This window comes from Pongo abelii, chromosome 18, assembly GCF_028885655.2.
Source record: "Pongo abelii isolate AG06213 chromosome 18, NHGRI_mPonAbe1-v2.0_pri, whole genome shotgun sequence".
Lineage (NCBI taxonomy): Eukaryota > Metazoa > Chordata > Mammalia > Primates > Hominidae > Pongo > Pongo abelii.
The window spans coordinates 32,846,802-32,862,475 of NC_072003.2; the positions used below are offsets into that span (position 1 = coordinate 32,846,802).

General features: G+C 57.9%; 1 protein-coding gene across 3 annotated transcripts; it reads left to right on the plus strand.

Annotated features, from left to right (window-relative positions):
- The first annotated feature begins 550 nt into the window (after positions 1-550).
- FBRS (fibrosin) lies at positions 551-14,089 on the plus strand. 3 transcript variants are annotated; one of them, XM_002826353.6, is made up of 18 exons: positions 553-3,265; positions 3,551-3,730; positions 4,464-4,499; positions 4,588-4,617; positions 5,703-5,751; positions 5,842-6,142; positions 7,495-7,796; positions 7,995-8,200; positions 8,315-8,359; positions 8,586-8,681; positions 8,918-8,986; positions 9,790-9,819; positions 10,197-10,268; positions 10,598-10,715; positions 10,820-10,900; positions 11,834-11,917; positions 12,049-12,256; positions 12,346-14,089. In XM_002826353.6, the coding sequence occupies exons 1-18, from the start codon at positions 2,807-2,809 to the stop codon at positions 12,923-12,925; spliced, it is 2,946 nt and encodes a 981-aa protein (XP_002826399.3). In that variant the 5' UTR covers positions 553-2,806; the 3' UTR covers positions 12,926-14,089. The 3 variants fall into 3 exon arrangements, with proteins under 3 accessions (XP_054390844.1, XP_054390845.1, XP_002826399.3); XM_054534869.2 differs by lacking the exon at positions 4,588-4,617 and having other exon boundaries at positions 551-3,265; XM_054534870.2 differs by lacking the exons at positions 4,464-4,499; positions 4,588-4,617 and having other exon boundaries at positions 551-3,265.
- The last annotated feature ends 1,585 nt before the right edge of the window (positions 14,090-15,674 follow it).

Sequence of the window (15,674 nt, forward strand, 5' to 3'; positions counted from 1 at the left end):
CAGCTTCCCAAGTATCTGGGACTATAGGCGTGCACCACCACACCCGCTAATTTTTGGATTTTTAGTAGAAACTGGGCTTCACCATGTTGGCCAGGCTGGTCTTGAACTTCTGACCTCAGGTGATCTGCCTGCTTTGGCCTCCCTAAGTGCTGGGATTACAGGCATGAGCCACCATGCCCGGCCTAGAGATACTCTCTTGATTAGAGGATTCTCCTGTGTGGAGGGACACTTCTGAATCAGTGCCAGATGATACTGTGACCCTAGACCCTGGTCTGGGTTCTCCCAATTCATTTATATCAAGGAGACTGAAAGGCCTATAGTGGGTCAAGGCCTTGAAGATCAAGATGGCCCTGAATTCCTGCTAACATGCAGGCCAGGACCTGCTGCTGGATTCAAGAGCTACGGCTAGGCCAGGTGCGGTGGCTCACGCCTGTAATCCCAGCACTTTGGGAGGCCGAGGCAGGTGGATCACAGGAGGCTAGGAGTTCGAGACCAGCTTGGCCAACATGGTGAAACCCCGTCTCCACTAAAAATACAAAAATTAGCTGGGTGTCTTGGTGTGTACCTGTAATCCCAGCTACTCAGGAGGCTGAGCCAGGAGAATTACTTGAACCCGAGAGGCAGAGGTTGTAATGAGCTGAGATCGCACCACTGCACTCCAGCTTAGGGGACACAGCCAGACTCTGTCCCTCCAAAAAAGCAAAACAAAACAAAGAGCTAAGAGTAATGGGCCATAATGAAGCACTCACGACGACTGTCATAGGCGCTTGACCTGCACATGTCCCTGCGACAGGGAATTAGTCATTTTATGGACGAGAAAGCAAAGCAGGCATCTCAGCACGCTGTCCACTTTTAAAACGGTAACCCGGGCAACCGAAGGCCAGAAATGGCTTTCTCTTTTTTTTTTTTTTAAGCCAGTCACATTGAGCAGTGGGGTGCATCTTTCATAACTGAGAGGCATCACAGGGCAGTGGCTGACATAGACGTGGCTAGGAGACTACCAGCCCGTCTGTGCGCGCATTCCTTTCCGTCCCAGTAAAATGGGTCTGACAGCATCTCCCTCGTGGAATTATTACCAAACGCAGTCACAAACGCGGAGAAGCGCTCATGCAGGTGCAAGGCATTTTCGAATTGCTAGCACTTGGGACCGCTGCCAGCAGCCGCGCCTGGAAGGGACGCGGCTGCCAGTTAGTGCGGCCGGCGCAGGCATAACACGCGGCCGCTCGGGCCACCCCGGGCCGCGGAACGACCCGCAAGCAGCCAGCCTGACGGCAGCGCCGCCACGCGCGTGCGCGAGACGCCAGGCTGTCTGTGGGCCGCGCTGAGCGGCGGAAAGGAGGCGATGACCTAACTGGCTGTAGAATGGAAGCTCTCGCAGCCGCGCGCCCCCCAGCGGCCAACCGCCCCCAACGCCTCAGGCCCCGCGTCTCCGCCCCTCGCCTCGACGCCATCAGGAGACCGGCCAATAAACAAACAGCAGGAAGAGGCGGGGCCCTGCGGGAACCGCCCCAAACACCTACTTCTAACCAGTCGAGTCACAAGACTGGGGGAAGGGCGGAGCCAATCTGACGTAACCCAATCCAAGATTTGAAGGCGGTTACATGCACCCACTCCCTCGGGTTTGGCTCCGCCCCTCGCCTTGACGTAGCCCTCCCAGCCTATCAGCGACTGCGCTCGTGGGGGGGGTGAGGGGAAGGGGGCGGAGAGTGGGAGGAGGCCGAGAGAGGAAGGAGGCGTAGGCTGAGGAGGAAGAGGGAGGAGGGGCAGGGAAGTCCTGGCGGAGAAGCGCCTTAAGACTCCAAAGGAGACAACAGGAGTTTGCGCTGGAGCTCCCCCGCTGCCCATCGGCCGTTCCGGATCCCCTAAGGCCCAAGTCGGACAGAGACGGAGGAAAGGAGGAAGAGACTTTTATGTCGGCGGACAGAGGAGCTGTACCCGTCACCGTTGCCTCACATCCGGGGCTTTGGAGGGCTGGCCTCGCGGCCCCGCCCCGCCTCGCGCCTTTCATGGCGACCGGAGGCGGAGGCTGGAGGAGCTGGGCCTGGAGGAGGCCCCTTTAAATCTCCTTAAAGGGGTGGCCACTGAACTTGGCGGACTCCAACGCCAGCCTTAAAGGGGAAGCCGCCGAACAGACGCTGACAAATTGAGAACTGTGCCGTTGGGAGAACTGGGGGAGTGGGGTTTTTCTTTACGTCCTCCTCTCCCACACACAAGAAGTCTTTTAAATTCAACTTAAAGGGGAAGTGGCCGCTTGTGGAGGACTAGAAATTAACTCCGAGCCCTTAAAGGGACGGTTTGCTGTTAGAAGGACCGTGGACTCCTTAAAGGGGTGGCCTCTTTGAGCCGGAGGACTTGAGACACTTTTAAAGGGGCGGTCTGCGTTTCGGGGCGAGCTTTCGGCCCCTTTTAAAGGGGTGGCCCTTCCTCTTCCTCGGGGAGACTTGCCTCGACCCCTGGCAGGGGGCGGTCACCGCACTAGGCCGCCGGACGCTGTCGGGTCGTCTTAAAGGGGCCGGGAGCTGGACAACTTGGGGCCTCGCCTTAAAGGGACGGCCGCCCCGTTTTCGCCGTCGCGGCCCCGCCGAGCCCGCAAGGGGGGCCCTCGGGCTTGTCGCCCCGGGGGCGGCGCCGGCTCCCCGGGCCGTGGCCTTGGGGCAAGCTCGGGGCCAGCAGATCCGGCTTTAAAGGGGAAGCCGTGGCCCTCTCGTCCCTGTGCAGCCGCCAGCGCCGCGCCTGCGACCCCGGGCCTGCGGACAGGCCGCTTCGGGCCCCGCCGCCTCCGGATGCGGCGCTGAGGGCGGTCGCCATGGAGACGGCAGCGGCCGCGGCCCCGGGCCCGGGCTGGGCAGCAGAGGGGGAGCGCCGACGGCGGCGCTGCTCGCGCCGAGACCGAGACCGGGAGCAGCGGCGCCGCCGAGGTCCAGGCGGCGACGCGCCCCGGGCCCTGTTGGCCGCCCCGCGCGGCTCCTCGTCCTCGTCGTCGCCGCCGCCGCCCGCCAGGCCTTGGTCGTCAGCTTCGTCTGGAGAGCGGCCTGGGGGCCCGAGACGCCGGCGGCCCCGTCCGAGACCTCGACCCCCGCGACCCCGAGCTCGGAAGCGGCCTGCCGGCTCGGGCAGCCGCGGGGAGGAAGAGGAGGAGGAGGAGGAGGAGGGGGGCGCAGACGACGGGGAAGCCGAGGAGGAGCCTGAGGAGGAGGAAGAGGAGGAGGAGGACTTGATCGATGGCTTCGCCATCGCTAGCTTCGCCACCCTCGAGGCCTTGCAGGTGGGGCCTAATGGGGCTGGGGGGCTTTGGGGGTTTCCGAGGGGCAGCAAGGAGGGTGCAGTGCCCCTAGTGGGTGGAGTTGAAGGGGGAATGCTGGCACCCCAAACCAGAGCAACCGGCTCCTCTGGCCAGGCCTCTGCCCCGCCCTGGGGTGGGAGGAGGTAGAGCTCGTCTCTGGGGACCCGGTTTCCCGGCCCGAGGGGTACTTCGGCAGCCTGGTCACCCCTAGAGGGATCGGGAGCTTGCCCTTTTCCATCCACCTCAGCCCCACCTCCTCCTCCACAGAAGGATGCATCTCTTCAGCCCCCAGAGCGACTGGAACATCGGCTGAAGCATTCTGGGAAGCGGAAGAGGGGGGGCTCCAGTGGGGCCACCGGGGAGCCAGGGGACAGCTCTGATCGAGAGCCTGGCCGGCCCCCTGGGGATCGGGCCCGAAAATGGCCCAATAAGCGGAGAAGAAAAGAGGTGAGCTTGTCCTTTAAAACTCTTTAGGCAGAATGTATTTCCCGCAGCCCCGTTTTTCATCAGCAACGCCACTGCCCCTTGTAAACAGAGACCCCAGTCTCTAAGGGCAAAGAGGCAAGTAGGGTAAATTTGAGCTCTCACTCATCTGGGTCTGACGAAGGCCTGTCTACAGTCAGGTGCACCTAGTTTTGCCTGATTTTGTGTCTACTTCTAACGTTTTGGTAATTCAGAGAGGCGTCAAAGGAACTTAGTTGGGTCATAAATTAATTGTGGTCCCTGCCCTTCCTCGAGGTGGTGGCAGTCCAGCAGCAAAGAAATAGCAAGCAAACACCTAGACCTTAATTTGAGAAGCTACAGAAGACAAAGATGGGGAGAGATGCTACAGAAACCCACATGAGGAAGCCGCTTGTGCTGCCTGGGGGATGGGAGGAGAGTTGTGGTTGGGGAAAGCCCCCTAGGATGTCTTAGTCAGGTCCTGAAGTATAGTCAGAAGTTTGCTAAGAAAAGACACGGGGAAAAGTTGTTTTGAGCAAGAGCACGAAGACGTGAGGACCTGGCGTATTTAGGGAATGGTGAGAGCACTGGGACCCGAGTGGGCAGTGGCGGGAGAAGCAGCTGGGAGGAGAGGCTGAGAGTAGATCCTGGAGGCCCGTGAGCGCCCTGCTGGGAGCTGTGACTTTCCCAGCCGCCTCAGCAGCCGCCTCCCTCACCTCTGGACTCTGGTCTTCCTCAGGCGTCCTCCCGTCACTCTCTGGAAGCTGGATACATAGTAAGTGCTATCCACCTGTCCTGGCCCCTCCCCGCTCCACCCTGGGCCTCTTCCCTCTCGTGACACCTCTGTCTTTCCTTCTCCCCAGTGTGACGCGGAAAGTGATCTGGACGAGAGGGTGAGTGGGGCTAGAGCTTGGGTGGGCAGTGTCACTGCTTGTAAAAGGGACTGCAGCATAAAGGCCTTCTACGTGCAGCAGACAGCCTTCCCTTGAGTGAGAAACATGGCTTAGGTTGAGTCAGGATTAGGTTTTTGGGAGGAACGGGGGTGGATTGCGAGGGTAAATGGCGTCATTTTTTCTTTTGGTGACTAGGGTTAGCTGACCAAGGAATGGACGGTCCGTGCTTTGGCATACTATCCTTTCCAAAGCCCTTGAGCTACTTCTGGTTCTCCACGGAAACCCAGAGTGGCTGTGGCACTGAGATGGGCCTTCTGCCCATCTTAGAATGAAGATCTAGATTCAGGTCTGAGCAGAGACCACAGATAGAGTAGTGAGGACGCTAAATCATTATAGTCAGTGTAGGGACTCAGCCCATAAAGGTGTATTTGAGTTTATTCTTAGAGGCGATTTGCTTGTTGTGAGATAGTATGTCCTAGAAGTTAATGCTCTACCCATTGGGCCCATGTAAGTAAGTCAATTTGCACTCCCTGATGTGTGTCTTGTTTTTGTTTCAAAAGTTGGCTGGATAGGACTGTGGTGAACCAGAGGGTTCTTGTCCATTTCCTTCATCCATCTCTATCTGTCTAGGCTGATTGTTGCTACGAGAACAGGGGGCCCATTCTTGAGGCAATCTGCAAGCCTGAGTTTTAATGAGGAATCTCCGGATTCTTAAATATCTGCAGTTGGTTTAAAACTTTTACCAACGCTGGTGGACCAAATAAATCTGTAAGCCAGGGAGGCCTGTGGGCCAGCAGCTAGTGACCTCGGACGTTTTGGTTTGGTTTGCCTGCTTCTCTGCTGCTTCAACGCTGCCTCCATTTAGTCCTCCTGGCCTATCGGATTCTTGGGGTCAGCTGCTCCACTCTGCTTTTTCTCCAAGCTCAGCCCCCTAGAGCCCAGTCTTTGATGGATCTCAGCTAAACTGAAGGAACAGACTTGCCACTACCACCAGTTCCTAGCAGCCTCCAGAGGCTATTTGGCCTTCCTGGATGGAGGCCTGGCCCACCCACAACCTAACTCTATCCCTTGCCCTTCTTCCCCAGGTCTCCGATGATGACCTCGACCCATCCTTTACTGTCTCAACCAGCAAAGGTTGGTCCCAAGGTCTGGGGCTGGAGGCACGGGAGGGCAGTGGGGTGAGCATGAGCTTCAACTGAGCATGTCTGCCATCCTGCCCCACAGCCTCGGGCCCCCACGGCGCCTTCAATGGGAACTGTGAAGCAAAACTCTCCGTGGTCCCTAAAGTGTCGGGCCTGGAGCGGAGCCAAGAACAGCCCCCGGGGCCCGACCCGCTGCTAGTGCCTTTCCCCCCAAAGGAACCACCGCCTCCACCGGTCCCTCGGCCTCCTGTCTCACCCCCTGCACCCCTGCCGGCCACTCCCAGTCTGCCACCCCCACCCCAGCCCCAGCTGCAGCTTCGGGTCTCACCCTTCGGCCTCCGCACTTCTCCATATGGCAGCAGCCTGGACCTCAGCACTGGCAGGTGAGTGGTCTGGGGGGTTGATGCGGTCCGGAAGGGCCTGGTCAATTTGGTGGCGGAGACACAGGATGGTACCTGTGGGGTATGACTTAAAGAAGGATTCTGAGGCTGAAAAGTTTGAGGAAAACAAATGGAAAGAGATGACTGCAGGACTTATTTAGTCCGTTACACATTCCCGTGCAGGGGAATCCAGGCTGTGCTGTTTCCCAGTTGTATTTGCTGGTGAGAAGGCTTTTTCAGGCAGGCAAGTCTGCTCGGAATAGTGTTCTTTGGAACATACTTTGGGAAATGCTGACATGATGGTTAAGAGCGCTGGCTTTGGTGTCAGACCCAGATTTAAATTCTTGCTCTGACGCTTCCTGGCTGTGTGATTTTTGACAAGTCACTTAACCCCTCTGAGCCTTGATTTCCTCTTTTTGTCAAATGGAATAATCATAGTACTTTCATCTTAAAGCTGTTATGAGGATTAACTACGAGTGAATGCAGTGTTTCCCAAAGTGTGTACATTCAGCATCAGTGATATATGGGATGATTTCAGGTCTTACGTGAGTACACTTTAAAAAATAGTCCTGAGTTAGCTTTTGTGAGCTTTAGAAAGCTGAGTGTCATGCCTCGGCCCCTTGATTTCACACGCGATTGCTTAGGGGGAGGCTAAGTTAAAAAAAAAAAAAGGAAATTGAGTTGAGTTCTTAAAAGAAGCCATTAATGCAGTTCAGATGGTTACTCTGCTGGGCAGCAGTGGGGAAGGTGGCGTGGAGTGTTGGAGACTTGGATTAGCTTTTAAAGCAGGTGCCAGCACTTGGCCTACAGCAGGTGCTCGCCACAGGGTAAGAACTATTGACACTTACTATTGATGCTCTCTTTTGTCACCGTCATTGTCATTGTTATTATTGAGAAAACTAAGGCTCAGAGAGGGGCAGTGACTTGCTCAAGGTCACCCCGGGCATTCATGGCAAGATGGGCCTAGAATTCAGGTCTTCTGACTCCCAGGCCAGGCCAGTGTGGTGCTGCTTCCACTGTTGTAGGGTGGGACCCCAGGTGGCTTGTTCTAATTAAGCGTCAACATGAATGATCTGTTCTGTGCTGTGGTTGAGTCAGAAAGGGAAAGTCATCTGGCCAGAGATGGCAGAGGCAGCTGTGTGGATGCAGAGACTTAGGGAGAAGTGGGGGTTGCTGGGTGTGGGAGGCACCTCAGTCTGAGAACGGATTCCCTTGTGGGGGGCAGTCCTGGGGCCGGGTTCTGCCACCTCCCGTGTTGGAGAACCAGGGTCACGATATCACCCAGGCTTCTGACCCCCTCCCGTCAGAGCTGGCACCTCCCAACCCCTCACTCATCTCCCCACTTCTCTCCCCAGCTCTTCACGGCCGCCCCCCAAGGCCCCGGCCCCTCCCGTGGCTCAGCCTCCCCCCTCATCATCCTCTTCGTCCTCCTCCTCCTCATCTGCCTCCTCCTCGTCCGCGCAGCTCACCCACCGGCCCCCGACGCCCTCACTGCCCCTGCCTTTGTCCACCCACAGCTTTCCCCCTCCCGGGCTGCGGCCCCCCCCACCACCCCACCACCCCTCCTTGTTCTCCCCTGGCCCCACCCTGCCCCCACCCCCACCCCTGCTGCAGGTGCCAGGGCACCCTGGGGCCTCAGCCGCTAACGCCCTTTCTGGTGAGTTTGGGGTCCTGGCCGGGGGGTGGGGGGCCATCACCCCAGGCTCGGGCCCAGTTGGCTTTGGGGCACCTGGGCCTCAGCAGACAGCAGGGCTTGAGGAGGGAGTGGCTCGAGGCCAGAGGGAAGGCAGTCACCTGGGCCTAAGGAGGCTGATGTGGCGACAGCATTAAAGCCTTCTCCCGTCCCCTCCCACAGAGCAGGACCTGATCGGCCAGGACCTGAACTCTCGCTACCTGAATGCCCAGGGTGGCCCTGAGGTGGTGGGGACAGGGGGCTCGGCCCGGCCCCTGGCCTTCCAGTTCCACCAGCACAACCACCAGCACCAGCACACCCACCAGCACACCCACCAGCACTTCACCCCTTATCCCCCGGGCCTGCTGCCACCCCACGGCCCCCACATGGTGAGCTCCTCATTGGGCTGGCGATGAGGCTCGGAGGCCTCAGGGGAGGGCATGGCTTCCGGGGGAAGGCCCGGGTCCCTGGCTGGCAGCTTACTCTTCCCTTCTCTTCCCTAGTTTGAGAAATATCCAGGAAAGATGGAAGGCCTTTTCCGACATAATGTGAGTGTGTGTGTGTGTGTGCGTGTGGGGTGTGTGGTGTGGGCGTGGTTGCGTCCATGCGTGTGACCCTGACTGCTGGGGTCCAGTCTTCAGCACAAAAGCAAGAGCCTTGAGCCTGGGACAGCTCCCTGGGGGGCTTTAGGGTGGAGGCCCGTGGACTGACGGGCAGGCTGGACTTGGGCTGCGCCTCCACCCCCACCTGGACTAGTCCCCCTTCTCTCCACAGCCGTACACGGCCTTCCCTCCCGCAGTGCCCGGGCTGCCTCCAGGCCTCCCGCCGGCTGTCTCCTTTGGCTCCCTGCAGGGGGCCTTCCAGCCCAAGGTGAGCTCCCAATCCAGACACCACCACCGCCTACCATCTTGACAAACCCAGACACGCTGGGTCCGAGCACCCTCCTCCCATTCCCCAAAGTCCTGCCTATCCTCCTGCCCTGCCCTGCTGCACCCAGTTTTCTCCAAAGCCATGATCCCTCCCTGCCCAGTGTCCCAGCTTGGTTCTGGACCCCTTTGTGCTTGGTGCCAGCTCTCCTGTCTGATCCCTCCACTCCCCTTTCCCAGAGCACGAACCCTGAGCTGCCACCACGACTGGGGCCGGTGCCGAGCGGGCTCTCCCAGAAGGGGACACAGGTGAGGGGGCCAGGGCAGGTCCTGGGGGAGCTGGAAGGTGTGTTGCGGGGAGAACAGAACTGACTTGAGGAGAGTGAACTGCTGATTCCTCCCTTGAATTCACAATCGGGTGTTCCTGGGTGTCTAATAGAGGGAATTTCTGTAAATAGCTGGCTTTCCCAGGCATGAGGAATGAGAGTTTCATGAGCTTGTCCCAGAAATAAGATGATTAGCACAGTGATTTTTGTAGTGGTTTTCAAACTTTTTAATAAAGTTACAAAACACTTTTTTTCCAAATGACATCATACCAGGAAGCCCTGTTCGGAAAACAAAAGATAAGCTGCCCCTTGGTGAAGTGAGGAGAGCCAGAGCCTCCCTCCCCTTAGCACTTGCGGCAGCGTAGACCCCAGGGCTGCGGGAACATTGTGAAACGCACAGGACCAGTTTCCTACAGGGAAGACTAGGCCAGAGGTTTTCCAACTTCCTTCAAAGGCATTTTTCCTAAAGAAATCTTAAACAGACTGCTATACTCTAAAGTTGGTAATAGGATAGCTTCTCTGAGAAACCTGTCCTGCCTGCCCCCTCACCACCCGCAGCCTTCCAGCAGGGCACCTCCCTGGGGCTTGGTTCAGAAACCTTGTGCTGGAGGAGAGATGCCTAGACTGGGAGAGATGGGGAAAGGAGTTTGGGCCTGAGCAGGAAGGGTTTGAGGGAGTCCCAGTGTCTCAGGCATGTTGGGGGTGAGTGGATGCTGTGGAGATGCGAGGCGCCTGGCCCAGGACTCGGGTCTGAGTCGCCTCCCATCTCTCCTTTGCCATCCCCAGATCCCCGACCATTTCCGGCCACCTTTGAGGGTGAGTTGTGTGAGGACCTCAGGCTGCATGAGGCTGGGGGCTGGTGTTAGCGTGTTTGGCTAAGGGGGGTTTTGCTTGGGAATAAGTGAGAAGCCCAGAACATGGAGGCAGCCAGATGTGGAACAGCAGAGAGTGAGGGCTTTCAAGTTGCAGACCTGGGCTCGGATGGAACTGGCCATGGGACCTTGGGCAAGGCAGTTGATCTCTCTGAGCCTCAGTTTCCTAGGCTGTAAAATGAACCTAGTCATCCCTTGGTTGTAGGAATGATGAGTAGGGATATTTTGTGGCGAGGCTGGGCCCAGAGCCAGGCTTGGAGTGGATGATGAGTGAACGTTCTTTCCTTCCCTTTCCCTTTGGTCATCCTTCTGGGGCGGCAGAAACCAGGGAAGTGGTGTGCCATGCACGTGCGTGTGGCTTACATGATCCTGAGACACCAGGAGAAAATGAAGGTACTGGGGCCGGAGGGCTGGGGAGAGTGGGTCTCAGAGTCAGGGGAGGACTGAGCTCTGGGCATTGGCTCTCAACAGAGCTCAGCAGAATCTTGGCCAGAAACATTGTCTCCTGTCCGCCATCACTGCTGAACAGTTCTATGGCTGGCACCTTAGTTCTCTGGCTCATTAGGGGGCTGCTCAGAGAAGGCTCCGAGAGAGGCAGAAGATAGGCATCCAGGCCCCATCTGGGTGCCAGCCAGCCTTTGGAGGGGAACCACGGGTGAGAGAACAAGAGGGAGACCAGACCGGCTCCTCATGTACTGCCCCTCTCCCTGTGTCCCACACAGGGTGACTCCCACAAGCTTGACTTTCGGAACGACCTCCTGCCCTGCCTTCCGGGGCCCTATGGGGCCCTGCCCCCTGGGCAGGAGCTCTCCCACCCGGCCTCCCTCTTCACTGCGACTGGTGAGTCTGGCCAGCCCCCTCGGGCCTGAGGTTCCCTGTCTATAGCCTGAGGCCCAGCTTGTGCCCACTCAGCCTCATCAGAATCTCCCACCTCTCTGCCCCAGGTGCCGTCCACGCTGCAGCCAACCCTTTCACGGCAGCTCCCGGGGCCCACGGACCCTTCCTGAGCCCCAGCACCCACATTGGTAAGAGCCAAGGGCGTGTTGGGCAACCCAGGCTTTGTCCCTGACTTCCAGGAGATGGAAATCAGACCCAGCAGGCAGCTGGAATGCAGGATAGACCTGGTTGCACTTGCTTAGTGACCTTGGGCAGGTTACTCTACCCTCTCTGAGCCTTGATTTCCTCATCTGTAAAATGAGTAGGGAAAGGCAGGGCTACTTCAGTCTCTGCCAGCTGGAGCCCTGTCTCCCAGTAGCCAGTGGCAGGGGCAGTATGCCACCTAGAAGGGGAAGGTGGGGAGGCCATGCTGGCCCAGGGGAGAGCATGGCCACTGACTCCTAGGATCTTGGCAGGCTTCTTGGGGAGGTTTCACCTGGGTTTGGGTGGACAAGGAGGAGTTCAGCCTGGTGGCTTGGAGAAAGGTGTTCCTGGCTGGGGACATGGTGACATTCCAGTGGCGGGATAGGTTAGTTGTTTTGTCTGGCTGTGTGACGCATGCATGAAGTTAGGGTCAGGTCGGGAAGTGCCCTGCATGTCAGGTGGGGGGAAGCCAACAAGGTCTTCAGGCTTGCTGCGGAGCGGAGATCTGCTGTGATGGGTCCGGGCGGCTGGTGTTGGGGAGTTGGGGAGAAGAGCGTGACTTCATGTCAAGGAAGCCCTGGGTTGGTACCGCTCCCTGGCTAGATGACCACTGGCAAGTCATTTCACCTCTCTGAGCCTGTTTCATCATCTTCAAGTGGGCATGATCCTAACCACCTCTTGGGCTTTTTGTGAGGTTAACCGACAGGGTGCTTGTCAAAGCTCAACACCTTCCTGGCCCAAGGAAGTGCTCAGCACATGGCTGCTGAAAGCAGGCAGCTGAGGATTCCAGGCGCCGGTCCTGCCTCTGCCCAGCCAGGCCTGGTGCCTGCTCAGCACCGGCTGCCCAGTGCTCTGACCACCCCCGTTTCCTCCTACAGATCCCTTTGGGCGTCCCACAAGCTTCGCCTCTTTGGCTGCCCTCTCCAACGGGGCCTTTGGAGGCCTGGGCAGCCCCACATTCAGTGAGTGCGGGTGCGGTGGGGTGGGGGCGCTGCGGCCACGGGGTGAGAGCTCAGGCGGGGGTCTGGGAGGAGGCCTGAATGGGGCCTCCCACTCCTGGCCCCTGTCACTCTCTGCTTCACCCTCTGCCCAGACTCCGGCGCCGTCTTTGCCCAGAAAGAAAGCCCAGGGGCCCCACCAGCCTTCGCCTCCCCACCGGACCCATGGGGCCGCCTGCACCGCAGTCCTCTGACCTTTCCTGCCTGGGTCCGGCCCCCTGAGGCCGCCCGGACTCCAGGCTCAGACAAGGAGCGGCCTGTGGAGCGGAGGGAGCCCTCCATCACCAAGGAGGAGAAGGACAGGTGTGCTTCCCGCCCACCCCACCTCTGCCCCACTCTCAGCCCCTGCTGTCCCTGGAGAACTTCATTCTCTGCCCACACCTGCCCTCCAGGGACCTCCCCTTCTCACGGCCCCAGCTCCGAGTTTCTCCTGCTACTCCCAAGGCCCGGGCTGGTGAGGAGGGGCCTCGGCCAACCAAGGAATCCGTGCGGGTAAAGGAAGAGCGGAAGGAGGAGGCTGCCGCCGCCGCTGCTGCTGCTGCTGCCGCTGCTGCTGCTGCCGCCGCCGCAGCAGCCACTGGGCCCCAGGGCCTTCACCTGCTGTTTGAGAGGCCCCGGCCGCCCCCGTTTCTGGGCCCTAGCCCACCAGATCGCTGTGCTGGCTTCCTGGAGCCAACCTGGTTGGCAGCACCCCCACGCCTGGCAAGGCCACCCCGCTTCTATGAGGCGGGTGAGGAGCTAACTGGACCCGGGGCCGTGGCCGCTGCCCGCCTCTACGGTCTGGAACCTGCTCACCCCTTGCTCTACAGCCGCTTGGCTCCTCCACCACCACCTGCTGCGGCCCCGGGAACCCCTCACCTTCTCAGCAAGACCCCACCGGGAGCCCTTTTGGGGGCACCACCTCCGCTTGTGCCCGCCCCCCGGCCCAGTTCCCCACCTAGGGGTCCTGGCCCAGCTCGGGCTGACAGGTGAGGGGAAGGTGGGGGGGTCGGGGCAAAGCTCCATCTCCCCTTCCTTTAACCAGGTCCTAGGGCTGAGGTTTTAAGCCAGGGCTGGAGGGCAAAGGTCATAACCTCACCAGCCACCTCTGAGGTCATGGAACCTGGGAACAGAAGCCTCAACCCCCATGAGACCAAGCATCACATGGAGTATAGGGTCACTGGGAGAGCAGAGCTCACAGCCTCTAGAGAGGGAGAGGGGCGTGTGCATGGGAGTGTGGCTCATCTTGGGGGCCATGGGGCCTACTGAGGTACACCTTTGCCCCTCTAAGGGCCTCTAGGCCCTGGGCCTGCCTCCCCAAGGGCTCACTAAGCCAGAGGCCAAAGTGCCCCCTCCCCTTCACCTACCACCCAAGTCCTCATGCCCTCCGAGGGCTGGGGGAGGAGGGGCTCAAGGAAGGGGGGTTCCATGTACATATTTATCACCCCTTTCACATAGCCCCAAGACCTTTTGTACATTTTTACAGGGGTGCCCCTCCCAACAGTCCCCTTCCTGGTTAATTAAACCCTCAGACTGGTGCTGTGTTCCTAGCCTCTGGCCTCTCTGTGGGGGAAGGGGACTACAGGAGGAAGAGCTGGGAAGGGACAGTCAGGCTTCTCCCTGGGAAGGTGGGGCCAGCAGGAGATGACCAACAGGGGGCGGGACCTGGGGACCTGGGCTGGAGGGAAGGGCAGAAGCTTCCTGCTTGGCTGACAGCCCCGGTTCCCCCAACATGTTCCCGTTCACTCTGCCCCCACCCCCAAAGGCTCAGCCTCTAAATCTCAGACTCCACCACCTCTTAATGGCTCAGTCCCCCTCACCCCATTTCCAAGTGCCCCCAGGACTCCTGGGCCCTGCTTCCCTGAACCCTGTTCTCCAAAACCCTGCCCCAGGCTAAGGGTGGCCAGAGAAGGTCACCATGTACCACACACCAAAGAAGGGGGTCGGCCCAGGGGTGGGCGACACAGGCAGCTTCTTCGGCAGCCTCACGGCAGCAACCCCAGCCTTCCCAAAGCAGCAGGCGCCTCCAGGCTGGGGCCCAACCTAGAAGGCAGGGGTCAATCTAACAAAACCCTAACGTTGACTTTTTTCCCCGGTGGGGCTTATTCTGTAACATGACTTGCGAATATTTATATAAAAATGAGTGTTACAATGAGACCCCCGGCTTCTCTTTGAGTGTGTGTGGGGTGGGTTGGACCAGGGTAGGGTGTGTGGGTCCTGGGGTAAGGGAGGGATGAGGACAGTACTGTCCATATCCCACCAAGGTTTTCCTCCCTGCCATCCACTGGGCGAGTTGGTCTGCCACTTCTGGAGGGATGGGTTCGAGGGTTGGGCACTGAAGTTTTTCACATTGTTTTTCTATAACCCAGGAATACATAGTATGTAGGATTCCAGCAACCCAGCAAGACACTGAGCAAAACATTAAATTTCTCCTTCACCTGCCAGCCTTCCCAAGCCCCATCCCCTTCCCCCAGGTAACCGCTGTAAATCATTAGGTGTATATTCTTCAGGTCTTTTTTATGTGTTCCCACACATGTCTGCACAGGCAGAGTATGTTTAAAAAGATCTATAATTTAAAATTTTTCTGTTTTTTGTTGAGTAATACAGTCATTATAAAACCATTCAAACACACAAATACAGAACACGGAAGGAAAGTGCCCCATCATCCCACCTCTTGAGGATAACCAGTTTTTGTTTTGTTTTGTTTTGTTTTTTTGAGACGGAGTTTCACTCTTGTTGCCCAGGCTGGAGTGCAATGGCGCGATCTCGGCTCACTGCAACCTCTGCCTCCCGGGTTCAAGCAATTCTCCTGCCTCAGCCTCCCGAGTAGCTGGGATTACAGGCATGCGCCACCACGCCTGGCTAATTTTGTATTTTTTTTTTTTTTTTTTAATAGAGACGGGGGTTTCTCTATGTTGGTCCGTCTGGTCTCGAACTCCCAACCTCAGGTGATCTGCCTGCCTCGGCCTCACAAAGTGCTGGGATTACAGGCGTGAGCCACCGCACCTGGCAACCACTGTTAATTGTCGGGGAAATTCCTCCAGTTATTTTTCTAGCTACTACAGGTCACTGCAACAAAGCGAGGCACATGAATTTTTTCATTTCCTGGTGCATATAAATGTTATGGTTCTGGCTGGGCGTGGTGGCTCACCCCTGTAATCCCAGCACTTTGGGAGGCTGAGGCGGATGGATCACGAGGTCAGAAGATCGTAGACCATCCTGGCCAACATGGTGAAACCCCGTCTCCACTAAAAATACAAAAATTAGCCAAGCATGATAGTGTGCGCCTGTGGTCCCAGCTACTCAGGGGGCTGAAGCAGGAGAATTGCTTGAACCCAGGAGGTGGAGATTGCGGTGAGCTGAGAACGCCACTGCACTCCAGCCTGGGCGACAGAGTGAGACTCTGTTTCCAAAAAAAAAAAAAAAAAAAAGTTACTGTTCCACAATACTGCAGTCTAAGTGAGCAATAGTGTTATGTCTATGAAAACAGGGTACATCCCTTAATTTTTGAAATGCTAAGAGTCATCTGAGCTTTTGCAAGTCGTAGTCTTTTTGCTGGTGGAAGGTCTTGCCTCATTGGTGATGGCTGCTAACTGACTGAGGTGGTGGTCGCTGAAGGCTGGGATGACGCCAGTTTCTTGACAACAAGGAATTTTGCCTCGATTGCCTCTTCCTTTCACTTGAACACTTAGAGGCCATTGTAGGGTGTTATTAATTGGCCTAGTTTGAATATTGTCTCTGG